At 37.5% G+C, this 13,704-nt stretch overlaps 1 protein-coding gene across 6 annotated transcripts in view; it reads left to right on the top strand.

Moving 5' to 3' along the window:
* The window catches only part of LOC105477484 (trafficking from ER to golgi regulator), a 37,740-nt gene that overhangs the window by 2,992 nt on the left and 21,044 nt on the right, over positions 1 to 13,704 (top strand). For all 6 annotated transcript variants that reach the window (XM_011734003.3, XM_071092517.1, XM_011734005.3 and 3 more), the window contains exons 2-3: positions 2,441 to 2,667; positions 7,059 to 7,142. In XM_011734003.3, coding sequence (XP_011732305.1) covers positions 2,484 to 2,667; positions 7,059 to 7,142 — 268 coding nt within the window. In that variant the 5' untranslated portion in view covers positions 2,441 to 2,483. The remainder of the gene's footprint in view (positions 1 to 2,440; positions 2,668 to 7,058; positions 7,143 to 13,704) is intronic.

Here is a 13,704-nt window from a genome sequence, read left to right as displayed (position 1 = left end):
CTTTTTTCAAGTACTTGAAGGGTTGATATGCTGGGGGAGTAGGTGAGTGCTTTCACATACCCCGAAAGAATAAACAATAATTGCAGAGAAGTGTGGTGTTAATGAAATAACAGATTTAAGAAGAGGAAGCAGAAAGCTGCTAGTAGTAAGGCGGGAAGTTGAAACTAGAATGTGGCCAGTAGGAGTTTTTGGACACCTTTAAATGTCTCAGATCATTTTCTTGGGGCAGGAGGAGGAAGGAGTTGATGCTTAGGAAGTGTTCAGCGTTTATAGATAACATTCAGGAACATCTTGGCCTTGAGAAGAAGAGATATTGACCCATTATTTGATAAGTATATCCTCCCTTATTATTTAGCAACTATTTAACTTGCTAGAGACCTTCAACATTATTATTTTTTTTTTTTTGAGACGGAGTCTCGCTCTGTCGCCCAGGCTGGAGTGCAGTGGCGCAATCTCGGCTCACTGCAAGCTCCGCCTCCCGGGTTCACGCCATTCTCCTGCCTCAGCCTCCCGAGTAGCTGGGACCACAGGCGCCCGCCACCGCGCCCGGCTAATTTTTTGTATTTTTAGTAGAGACGGGGTTTCACCGTGGTCTCGATCTCCTGACCTTGTGATCCGCCCGCCTCGGCCTCCCAAAGTGCTGGGATTACAGGCGTGAGCCACCGCGCCCGGCCAACATTATTTTGAATTTAAAATTACACAGTCATGGCTGGACTTGGTGGCTAACGCCTGTAATCCCAGCACTTTGGGAGGCCAAGGTGTGTGGATCTCTTGAGGTCAAGAGTTCGAGAGCAGCCTGACCAACATGGTGCAACCCCATCTTTACTGAAAAAAACAAAAATTAGCTGGGCGTGGTGGCACATGCCTGTAGTCCCAGCCACTCAGGAGGCTGAGACACGAGAATCCCTTCAGCCCAGGAGGCAGAAGCTGCAGTGAGCTAATAGTGTGCCACTGCACTCCAATCTGGTGACAGAGTGAGACTCCATCTCAAAAAAAAGAAATAAATAAATAAAAATACAGTCATTACAGGATAGTCTTACTGAATAAAATCAAAGATTAAAATAAAACCTAAGGGAAAATTCTGTAACGAATTAGTGTTTAGTGGCTAGTTGTTTGACACTGTCTTATTTAATAAAGTATACAGTCCATTCATACACACCCACCCAGGTGGGAGAGTTAGGGAGTATGCAGCACAGTAGTGGACAGTCTTTAAACAGTTCAGATGGGTGTTACTAATTTGTCCTTTCTCCTTCAGTTCCCCCACGTAGAGAGGAAATTAAAGACATACTCATGAGATCTTTCTTAGAAAAACTTGAGGCTCTATTTGAGTATTCACACATAACTCTGTCTTCAGAGTTAGCATTTGCAGTTTATAGGATAATAGAGTTTTAAAGCCAGTAGTTATTTTTCCCTTTATTTAACAGCTATAGGATGACTATTGTCTGCCAGGCACTGTTGTAGGCTCTGGGAATACAGAAAACATAATAGTTTACTTCCTGCCATCAAGTGGAAAAGACAATAAAAAGTTACAAATTTTTGATGTCTGGTAGTGTTAAGTGCTTTGAAGAAAAAGCAGGATAAGAAGATAATGACAGGGGAGCCATTTTAAATTAGATGGTTAGGAAAGACCTCTCTCAGTTCACAATTGATAAGGAATCTGAATCATATGAGGGGTATCAGAAAGTTTTAAGACAAAGGGAAAACGTGAAGTATGGGTATAGCAGGGGTGAGTGAAGAACAGAGGTAGGAAATGAAGTTAAATACTTGGCCAGGGACCAGAGGCCAGATGATTTTATAGGTCTTGCTTTTTGAGATGAGAATGCATTGGAAGGTTTTGAACAGAATGATGCTAGGTTTTACTTAACAGCGTTAACTGTGATGGTGAGACTAGATTAAAAGTGGGCAAAGGTAAAAAGCAGGCAGACTGGTTAGGAGTCTTTTCTAGTCGTTTAGGCAAGCGATGATGGTGGCTTGAGTCAAGTTGATAGCAGTGAAGGTGCTGAAGTGGTTGGACCCCAAAGTTATTTTAAAGGTAGTGGCAACCATATTTTGTTGGCAGTTTGGATGTAAGGTTTGAGTGAAAGAGATCAGCCAAGGTTTTTTTGTCTTATACAACTCAAAGAAGTAGGATAAAGAGGCCTATAGGAGAGGCAGTTTTAGATGGGAGATCAGGAATTTATTTTTAGATATAGTAAGAAAAATCTAAATGGTAATGTCAGATGAACAGTTAAATATGAGAAAAAATTATAGTAGACATAAAAGCTTATTTTATTATCCCTAAAGTAAAATAATGTTGCCTCCAGACCATTTTAACATAAATATTGTAACATGGGGATAATGAATCTTTTGGAGGCCGGAGTTTCTTAGCATCTAATAGTAGCATTGCTCTCAACTTTTAAGATATGTTTTGTTGTTTAGTTATCAAAACCATTTTTATCAGTCTTTCTCTAGAGTTGTATATATAGAACATCCTGGAGTCCACCATGAACGGACAGTTGGATCTGAGCGGGAAGCTAATCATCAAAGCTCAACTTGGGGAGGATATTCGGCGAATTCCTATTCATAATGAAGATATTACTTATGATGAATTAGTGCTAATGATGCAACGAGTTTTCAGAGGAAAACTTCTGAGTAATGATGAAGTAACAATAAAGTATAAAGATGAAGGTAAGAGTGTTTTTAAAGCTATTTTTTAAAGTCCTTTTTTTTTTTTTTTTTTTTTTTTTTTAAAGAGACAGAGCCTCTGTTGCCCAGGCTGGAGTGTCACCTCAAACTCCTGGGCTCAAGCAATCCTGCCTCGGCCTCCCCAAAGTGCTGGGATTATAGGCATGAACTGCCATGCCTGACCTTAAAGTCTTAAGTATTGTTTATGTTATTTTGCCCATTTTTATTGGACTCTTTCCCGTCCTCTCCTTCATGGTGGTTGAGCCCTTTCTTGTATTGAATGCGATGTTCATATAGTTACTATAATTCTCTTATCAGTTAAAAATAGCTAAGTGGGGCCGAGCACAGTGGCTCATGCTGTAATCCCAGCACTTTGGGAAACTGAGGTAGGTGGATCATTTGAGGTCAGGAGTTCGAGATCAGCATGGCCAACATGGTGAAACCCTGTCTCTACTAAAAATGCCAAAAATTAGCCGGGCGTGGTGGCATGCACCTGTAATCCCAACTACTTGGGTGGCTGAGGCAGAGAATTACTTGAACCCGGGAGGCGGAGCTTGCATTGAGCTGAGATCGCTCAACTGCACTCCAGCCTGGGTGATGGAGCAAGACTCTGTCTCAAAAAAAAAAAAAAATTGCTAAGTGGTTTATTAGAAGGGAATTTTAAGTGTTAGAACATTTTCACATACATTTTTACAAGCATTGTTTTCTCCTTTTGTCCATATAATTCTGGTTTCTTTTAGCCTGAAAAAAATTTTTTTTTTCTATTCTTATTTCCCAAAATGAAAGGTTTTAGTATGCATGGAATGAAAAAGGCTTTCATGGTCAACTAAGTATGGGAAAGCTGGTTTAAGCAAAGACAAAAGTGTTTCTTTAGAAGTTTTCAGATTATAATACGTTTATATACGTTTTTAGAAGTTGGTAGTATGCAGTGTTCCCAGACACATTTGTTGACAAAATTCTCTTTATGGAAATAGGTTTTTCCATAAAACTATAAAAAGCTATAAATACATCTATAAATAGTTGTATTTATAGTTTTTTGAGGAACCTTCATACTGTTCTCCATAGTGGCTGTACTGTTTACATTCCTACCAATAATATATGAGTTCCCTTTTCTCTTCGTTCTTGCCAGCATTTGTTATTTGTCTTTTTGATAATAACCATCCTAACTGGGGTGAACCTCATTGTGGTCTTCATTTTCCTGATATGTGTGCATTTCCCTAATGATTTGTGATGTTGAGCATTTTTTCATATATTTATTGACCATTTCTATGTCTTTTTTTGAGAAATACCTGTTCAGATCATTTGCCAATTTTAAAATTGGATTGTTTGTTTTTTAGCTGTTGAGATGTTTGAGTTCCTTGTATATTCTGAATATTCATCCTCTGTCAGATGTGTAGTTGTATTTCCTCCTATTCTGTAAGTTCTCTTTTCACTCTCGTTTCCTTTGCTGTGCAGAAAAGCTTTCCAGTTTGAGATAATCGTATTTATTTTTGCTTTTATTGACTGCACTTTTGAGGTCTTATTCTTGAAATCTTTTCCCGACCTATTAAAGAGGTTATCCTTTTCCTAATGAGTGGTCTTGGTGGTTTTGTCGGAAGTCAGTTGACCATAGATAACATGGATTAATTTCCAGGTTCTCTATTCTGTTTCGTTGTTCTATGTGTTCCGTTGATCTATGTGTTCTCTTGGTCAATGGGTCTGTTTTTATGTCAGTTCTGTTGTTCTGTGGGTCCATTTTTATGCCAGTCCGTGCTTACTACAGCTTTGTAGTGTATTTTGAGGTCAGTAAGTGTGACACCTTCAGCTTTGTTCTTTGCTTAGTATTGCTTTGACTGTCTGGGGTTTTATGTAGTTCTGTACAAGTTTTATGATTTGTTTTTAAATTTTTGTGAATAATTTTATTGGTGGTTTGATAGGGATTGAATTGAATCTGTAAATTGCTTTGAGTAGTTTTGTCATTTTAATGATATTCTTCTAATCTATAAGCATGGGATGTCATTACATATGTCAGCTCTTCAGTTTCTTTCATCAGTGTTTTTTTTTGTAGAGGTTTTTCATCTTCGTAAACTTCTTCCTCGATATTTAAAAATTTTTGTAGCTATGGTTAATGGGATTGCATTTTTTATTTTTATTTTTTGTATTTGTATAGAAACACTACTTATTTTTGTGTATTTATTTTGTTTCCGACAACTTTATTGAATTCATTTATTGGTTCTAAGGGTTTTGGTAGAGTTTTTAGGTTTTTGTGTATATAAGATTATGTCATCTACAAACAGGGAAAGTTTGACTTCTTCCTTTCCAATTTGGATACCCTTTATTTTTTTCTCTTGCATAATTGCTCTGGCTAGTACTTCCTTAACTCTTTTTAAAATTTTTTATTTTTATTTATTTTTTATTTTTTTGGCCTTGAGACAGTGTCTTGCTCTGTCTCCTAAGCTGAAGTGCAATGGTGTGATCATGGCTCGTTGAAGCCTTGAACTGCTGGGCTCAAGCAGTCCTTGCAGCTCAGCCTCCCATGTAGGTGGGACTGCAGGCGTGTGCCACTGCACGCCGCTTCTTCATGTTTATCAAAATGGAGCTCTCACTGTGTTGCCCAGGCTGGTCCTGAACTCCTGGGCTCAAGCGATCCTCCTGCCTTGCCTGCCAGAGTGCTGAGATGACAGGCATGAGTCAGTGTGCCTGGCCTTTAACTGCCTTTTTTCACTTGAAGATCCTTTGCATTTATCTCAAACTGACCTCATTGATTGGCTTTCTCTTAACTACCTTGTTTTTGTTTAGGTCTAAGGTCAGCAAACTTTAATAGATCAGAGATAATAACTATTGTAGCTTTGTGGGTCACATAAGGCCTCTGTCTTATCTTTTTTTGCAATGTAAAAACCATTTTTCATTCACAGACCTGTAATAACACAGGGATTTTGCCCCTTGGTCACAGTTAGTGGACCCTTAGCTTGAGTTGTAATTTGTCTTCCACATTTAGTTACAACTTTGTATTTCATGATTTTTTTTTTTTTTTTTTTGAGACAAAGTCTTGCTCTGTCGCTCAGGCTGGAGTACAGTGGTGTGATCTTGGCTCACTGCAACCTCCACCTCCCAGGTTCAAGTGATTCTCCTGCCTTGGCCTCCCAAGTAGCTGGAATTACAGGCACACGCCACCACACTGGGCTGATTTTTGTAATTTTAGTAGAGATGGGGTTTCTCCATGTTGGCCAGGCTGGTCTCGAACTCCTGACCGCAGGTGATCTGCCCACCTCAGCCTCCCAAACTGCTGGGATTACAGGTGTGAGCCACCACACTCGGCCAAAAAGTTTTTGATTGTTTTGATTTGTCTTCCTTAGATTCTGTTAGTAGAGTGGAGGGATGGCTTAGGTGAAGTTCCTGCCATCAGAGATAACTCTGTTTCTGTTGTAGGATTCAGAAAAGGAAAAAAAGTAACAGGAAGTTTTCTTTTTTTACATACATACTTTATTTTCTTTTAAAAATGTGTTTATGAAAGTTGAACATTAAACAGGTATGTTACGGGAAGTGGGTCTGGCTATAAGGAGCTAAAAACAGTTATAAAATTCTCAGTTTTGTCATCTTTGTCCAAAATAAATCCACCTAATTCGTGTTAAAAATAGGTGCAGCAGAGCATCCCAGAAGTAGTCTTGTGGCCTCCCCAGGACAGAACTCCTCCCCACCCAACTGTTTGTGAAGACACCCTGCAGAGGTCCCTGATGAACTCCTTGTCTCTGGCTGCTTTTTTATTCTTGCTTTCTTTAGAGAACATATTTTTCCCTTAGCCCTTTGAAAGCTTTTGACACATACAGTTGGTATGCTAATTATAGCATTCTTTATCCCTGAGATCTGGGGGACTTCATGGTCATAAATATGCATTGTTTTGAATATATAAATATTTTTCTAGGAAGAGTTGATTGTTTTCATCTTAGAATCAAAATGGTCAGTGGCCTGAAAGAATTTACTATCCATTCATTAAAGCAGTTTTGCAACAGTAGTGTTTTACTGTACCTATGATTAAGATTTGAACTTTGGGAAACTTTTTTATTTCTTGGTAAAATACGTAAATTTTTTGGAATGAAAAGATTTCAGTCTAAACCAACAATTTATGATATTGCTGTCTATGAATCTCCTCCTAGTGACTAGTAGATATTAAGGCACTTAATGCGTTAACTTTAGCTATATTTTTTCATGTGGATATGTGTAAATACCTTGCCGTAAGAGTAATAAGCAAAACTGATTTAGTGTGTTTTTGAACAAATGCGTTTTTGCTAGACAAACCTTTAAAGTTTAAGGGTTTTATGGGAGAGTTCAACTATGTTCTACAATCTACATTTTGGATTTTTAATTTTTACTAGTTTACTGCTTATACAAATCTGAAACTTTTTTTTAAATTCCAGATGGAGATCTTATAACAATTTTTGATAGTTCTGACCTTTCCTTTGCAATTCAGTGTAGTAGGATACTGAAACTGACATTATTTGGTGAGTAGTAAACTTTCTAATAAATTTACTATTTTATTCATTGTATTTTAAAGATGTTTGGCTTTTTTCTTTTTAAAGACTCAGGTAAGCAATAACTGATTCAAATATTATTACATTTATTTGTGTCCAGGTAGTTATTTTAGGTTACTTGAAGCTTATGGCTATGTATGTTTTAAGCAAATGATGGAAGTTTAATTCAGTAAAAACAGAGTGTTAAGTATGTTATTTTTGTGAAATCAGGTATAACTTAGTTATCCCTGGTACAGTATTATAGTTTTAATTTAGCTGTATTAGAGTTTTTGAATTGTAATTATCTTCTCTCACATTACAGTATGTTGTTACTTATTCTCAGGGCTTAACATGTAAGTCTGATACTTGAAACCGGTAGTCTCCAACCTTTTTGCACTGGAAACTGGTTTTGTGTAAGACATTTCTATGGACGGGGTGGGGGGAGGTCAGCGGGAGAAGGTTTCGGGATGAAACTCTTCCGCTTCGCATGTGCAGTTTGCAATAGGGTTCACACTCGTATGTGAATCTAATGCCACTGCTGAACTGACAGGAGGCAGAGCCCACCACTTACCTCCTACTGTGCAGCCCGGCCCGGTTTGGTTCCTAACAGGCCACAGAGCAGCACTGGGTTGGGGACCCTTGCTTTAGACAGTATTTCCCAAGGAGTACTTAAAGATTAAAAATAGTTCTGATAAAAACCAGTGCAAGACTAATTTTAATCTTTTAGATTTTTTCTTTTGGATCTTGATAGATATGCAAGGTAGAACTTTAAGGGACAAGATAGAAAAGATTACAGAGTTAAACGTTAGTGTGATTATGTGAAAAATAAAATGTGTACACTTTTTCCGGTTGTTTTGTTTAGCATTTCATTTTTTAAAATTTTGTTGCATGAATCTTAAAGTTCAGTATGAAATACAATCATGGTCTACTGATTTAATTTGTATCTATTTCATCTCCATCTAGGAAGGATGAATATGAATAATCAGAATTTAAATGTTAAATAACAGAAACTGTTTAAAATTATTTAAAATAAAGGTATCTTTTTACAGTATTGAATATAAAATACTTAACTATTGACTAGGCATAAAGCAGATTAGATAATCTGAAGACCCTTACTTTAAACAGGATCTGCTAGACAAACTTACAAATGTATTTTTTGAATTCTGTAATTCAGCTTGCCCAGAAAAGTAAGGGAAATATCCAGGGAACAAAAAATAGATGGAACTAAAGCCTGATGTACCAAAAGCTGAAACTTGGGGTGTTCTTGGTGGTGATAGTAGAGATTTTAGCCTCCATAATTTAAGGAATTGCCATCTGGCGTCTACATGGTGTAGGCCCTTGGTCCTAGTCCCTCAGTAGGCCATGCTTTCAAAAACAATATTTTAGAAAAGTCTGCCTTGATACAGGAAAAGTCAAGGAAGCTTGACTCTTATACTTTGGCCCATCAGGGGCTTGGGAAGTGTCCCTTGAGGATTCGTAATTGTGGTCCTCAAGTGAGTTGGGTTTAAATTTAAACTATCCGTGTAGTTTGGTAACTCCGAAACCCAGATGTTACCATTTTAGAAAAATCTCAGAAGAAAGGCCAAAATCTCTCTTGAGGGGTGTGTTCTCAATCCAGGTCACATAGGTTTCTCACAGACAAAACTGTAAGACACACGAAACTGTCATGTAAGCAAGAACCACTGGACACAACTAATAGTAGGATTAGATTTTCAAGAACTTTTGTTAAAATATGTGATAGTCTACAAAATTAAAAGTTATTTAAGACATAAAAGAAGGAATAAGAATATAAAAGTGGCCAGGCATGGTGACTCATGTCTGTAATCCCAGCACTTTGGGAGGCCAGGGCAGACGGATTGCCTGAGCGCAGGAGTTCGCGACTGGCCTGGGCAACACGGTGAAACCCCATCTCTACCGAAATACAAAAAATTAGCCAGCTGTGGTGGTGGGCGCCTGTAGTCCCAGCTACTTGAGAGGCTGAGGCAGGAGAATTGCTTGAACCTAGGAGGCGGAGATTGCAGTGAGCCGAGATCGCGCCACTGCACTCCAGCCTGGGTGACAGAGTGAGACACCATCTCAGGAAATAAAAAACAAAAAAACGAGAATGTAAGAACAAGGTGCTATTGTGCTATGGAAAAAGAATAAACAGATTTTAAAAAGAACTTAAAGTAACTTGGAAATGAGAAATATAATCATTGAAATTAAACACTTAAGTGGATAGGTTAAACACATTAGTCATAGCTAAAAAGAGAATTAGTGAACTGCAAAGGAAATCCAAATAAATTACAGAGTAAAGCACAAAAACACAGGCAAAGAGAAGGTGAAAATGAGAACATCCAGAATATTTCCATTCAGAGTTTCAAGAAGGAGAGAATGGGAGAGTGGAAATATGTTGAGGTAATGACTAAAGAAATTTTCAGAATTATATAAAAGATACAAACCCTCAGATTCAGAAGGCACAGGGATCCTTGAGCAGGGATAAGAAAGGGCACATCCCCACTGGACATATTGTCATGAAACTGGAAAATGTCTAAGACAGAGAGATTACCTTAAAAGCCAGAGAGAATAAGACTGATCACATATGAAACAATTAGACTGTTGGTAGACTTCTTCATAGTAGTAATAGAAGCTAAAATACAGTAGTATCACAGTTGCAAACAGTTAAGAAAAATAACTAGAAAAGTAGCATCCTGTACTCCACTAAATTTCATGGATGAGGAGAAGTAAAAATACTTTGACAGACTGAGACTTTACCACTCACAGACCCTTGTTAAAGTAATTTTTAACAGTGGTCTTCATCAAGAAGGAAATTTAGTTCAGAAGGTGGTGAAAGATGCAAGAAGCAATGTGAGCAGATAAACTGTTGCTTGATCCTAGGCCCTCAGTAGGGTAAGCTTTCAAAAGCAGTATTTTAGAAAAGCTTTTCCCTTGATACAGGAAAAGTCAAGGAAGCTTAACTCTTAAATCTTGGGCTGTCAGGGGATTGGGAAGCACCAATGAAATTAATGTGTATGTTTTAATGAGCATTGATTGTTACAAAAAATTGATAGTTTTAGGGAATAAAAACAATTTGGGACAAGAATACTGGGCAATAATATGTAAGAAAGGAAGGGATGATAGGAATACAAATATTTTAAGGACTTATTTGGGAGGAAGATTGTAATTAACTTTAGATTTTTTAAATTGCATACTACAAATGTGCAAGTATGCATGATATACATGTAAGAGTTATTATTGAAAAATTAGACATTGTCAGGAAAGGAGAAAAAAAGAAAACAAAAGGGTACCTGTTCAGTTCAGTAGAAAGTGGTGGCAGAATAAAAGAAATAGAAAGCTTAATAGAAAGAGCAAAATACTAATCACAGTACACAGGAATTGACTACATATATCAGTTAAAATAATCTCTTAATGGAGTTTAAAAAAAAATCCAGTTCCATGCTACTTCCAAGAGACATAAAATATTATTATGCAAAGCTTGAAAGTAAAGGGCTAGAAAAAGAGACTAGACAAATGCAAAGAAAGCTGGTTATTAACAGAATAGACTTGTATAAAAACTTGAGTAGTAATAGTCACTCTATGATGATAAAAAGAATAATTCACTGTGACTGTATAACAATCTGAACACTTATGCATGTTAGCTTTAGATGTTTTCCCCTAAGAAAAATTGACAGAACAAAGATAAATCAATAAATGTACAATTATGGAAGAGCTGATAAATCAAGCAGGCTCAAACAGCCTTGGTCTTCTACATCTAGCAGTTAGGGAGAAATACATTTTTTTGTTTGTTTTTGAGTACTCATAGTGCATTATAGAAGTTGACTGTAAATCAAGTCTTCCAGAAAATTCCAAGATATAACAGAGAATAGATATTTTAAAGGTCCTATTCTCTGGCCTTTTTAGAGAACATTGGACAGAATATGTAACCCAAATTTCCCTACTTTTGGAGACAAATACAGTTTTAAATAAGTCAAAGAAGAAATAATAATGGGAATTAGAAATAAGTAGGTAATGACTTCTGTGTAACCAAGTTTTTAGAGAATGCTAAAGCTGTACTTAGAGTAGTACTTACAGCCTTAGATACTTATATTAGTAAACTGGATTGGAAAGTTTTGAGCAAGGTATTCAAACAGTTACAGAAGGACAAAGCTCAAATAACTTGGAAGGAAATAATAAAGAAGCGATGTGAACTAGAAATCGGAATTGTTAGGATCAACAATTTTGAAAAGATGCCGTTGGCAAACCTTTATGAGGATTAGTTAAGGAGAAACAAGGTACGGATAAGCAATGTAAGAAATGAAAGGTTTATAGTAGAAACTTTAAAAATTTATATTATATATACCATGAATTCCTTTATTTAAATTTGAAAACTCAGGTGACATGGACAATTTCTTAGGGAAATTTAATGTACTATTTCAAGAAAAGAAAATTTGATTGCCCCAATTAACATTAAAGAAATTGGACCAACTATTATACCAAATACTTAAGGAACAGATGATTCTAAATTATACAAACTATTCAAGAGCATAGGCAAAGAGGGAATATGCACTAATTCATTTTGTGGGATTAATATAACATTAACATGAAAACAAGCCAGGGAAAATGAAGACCAGTGTCACTTATGATCATAGATAGAAAATATTAAGTAATATTTACAAATCAAACTCATCAGTGAATATTAAAACACACCATTGTCAAAATTGCTCACCTAAGGGGTCTAAGATTGCTTTAAATTAGAAAATCACATACTACTTTCTATATAACAGATTAAAGGAGAAAAACTGAATCATCTCTAGATAAAGAAAAGCCATTTATATCTCAATCATGTTGAAAAGTCATAGCAAACTATGAATAAAAGGGAATTCTTTTTTTTGAGACGGAGCCTCTCACTGTCGCCCAGGCTGGAGTGCAGTGGCTCGATCTCAGCTCACTGCAAGCTCCGCCTCCCGAGTTCACGCCATTCTGCCTCAGCCTCCAGAGTCGCTGGGACTACAGGCGCCCGCCACCACGCCTGGCTAATTTTTTTTTTGTATTATTAGTAGAGACGGGGTTTCACCATGTTAGCCAGGATGGTCTTGATCTCCTGACCTCGTGATCCACCCACCTCGGCCTCCCAAAGTGCAGGAATTACAGGCGTGAGCCACCACGCCTGGTCAAAAGGGAATTATTTTACCTCATATGGGGGCATTTATTATATAGAACAACTGCTGTGTGCCTAATATAAAAGGATTATAAATGTAACTAACATACCAATTATATACAACGAAACATAGTTGGAATAAACCTAACAGTCTAGATTGTTTTGGACGAAACATAAAATTATTTAAAATCGAGTAGGGGAGTGGGTTTTAAGGAAAGGTACTCTGGGAGATTTAATTATGTCTATGCTGTTTCATTTCTTAGTGGTTAGGAGCAAAGATGAAAAAAATATTAAGGTTTGGCCAGGCGTGGTGTCTCACGCCTATAATCCCATCACTTTGGGAGGCCGGACCAGCCTGGCCAACATGGCGAAACACTGTCTCTACCAAAAAAAAAAAAAAAAAAAAAAAATTAGCTGGGCGTAGTGGTGCACGCCTATAGTCCCAGCTACTTGGGAGGCTGAGGCAGAATTGCTGAACCCAGAAGGCAGAGGTTGCAGTGAGCTGGGATCAGGCCACTGCACTACAGCCTGGGTGACAGAGCAAGACTCTTTCTTGAAAAAAATATAAATATATATAAAGCTTTAACAAAGATGGGTGTTTAGTAAGTATTTTGTTGTGTGCTTGAAATGGTTCATTAAAGTCTTCCAATTATATTCACACTAATGAAGATACATTATTATGTGTACTAGGGTTCTCCAGAGGGATGGAACCAATAAGATACATGGGAGTTTTTTTAGGGAGAATTGCAAGGTGATTACAAGGTGAAGTCCCATGATAGGCCATCTGCAAGCTGGGGAAAGAGAGAAGCTGATGCTGATAGTGGCTCAGTGACTCAGTCCAAGTCCAAAAGCTTGAAAACCAGGGAAGCTGATAGTGCAGCCTTTGTCTGTTGCCAAAGGCCTGAGAGTCCCCTGAGAAGCTGCTAATACAAGCCCTAGAGTCCAGAGGCCAAAACTGGAGCCTCTTGTCCTGGAGTCTGATGTCCAAGGGCAGGAGGAGTGGAAGCAAGCATCTGGCATAGGAAGGAGAGCAAGCTAAAGACCCAACAAGCAAACTTCTTCTGCCTGTTTTGTCATAACTGCGCTGGCAGCTGATCGGGTGGTGCCCACCAACACTAAAGATGGGTCTTCCTCTCCTGGTTCACTGATTCAAATGTCAATCTCCTCTGGTAACAAACACCCTCACAGACACACCTGGAAACAGTACTTTACCAATCATTTGGCGTTCCTCAATCTAATCAAGCTGACAACTAATATTAACTTAATTAATTTAAACTTAGTTAATTTAAACTTTTAATTGAATATAATTTGGAGCTTAGTGCTCTTAAACCCACTAAGTAGATAATAACAGATTATAGGCCATACTAGGCATGTAAGTTCAAGGTTCTTGAGGCTAAAGCTGTAGTTGGTAAAGCA

The sequence above is a fragment of the Macaca nemestrina genome, chromosome 2 (genome assembly GCF_043159975.1).
Source record: "Macaca nemestrina isolate mMacNem1 chromosome 2, mMacNem.hap1, whole genome shotgun sequence".
NCBI classification, from domain to species: Eukaryota; Metazoa; Chordata; class Mammalia; order Primates; family Cercopithecidae; genus Macaca; species Macaca nemestrina.
The sequence above is the reverse complement of the archived record's forward strand: the minus strand, read 5'-3'. Positions and strand labels throughout refer to the sequence as shown.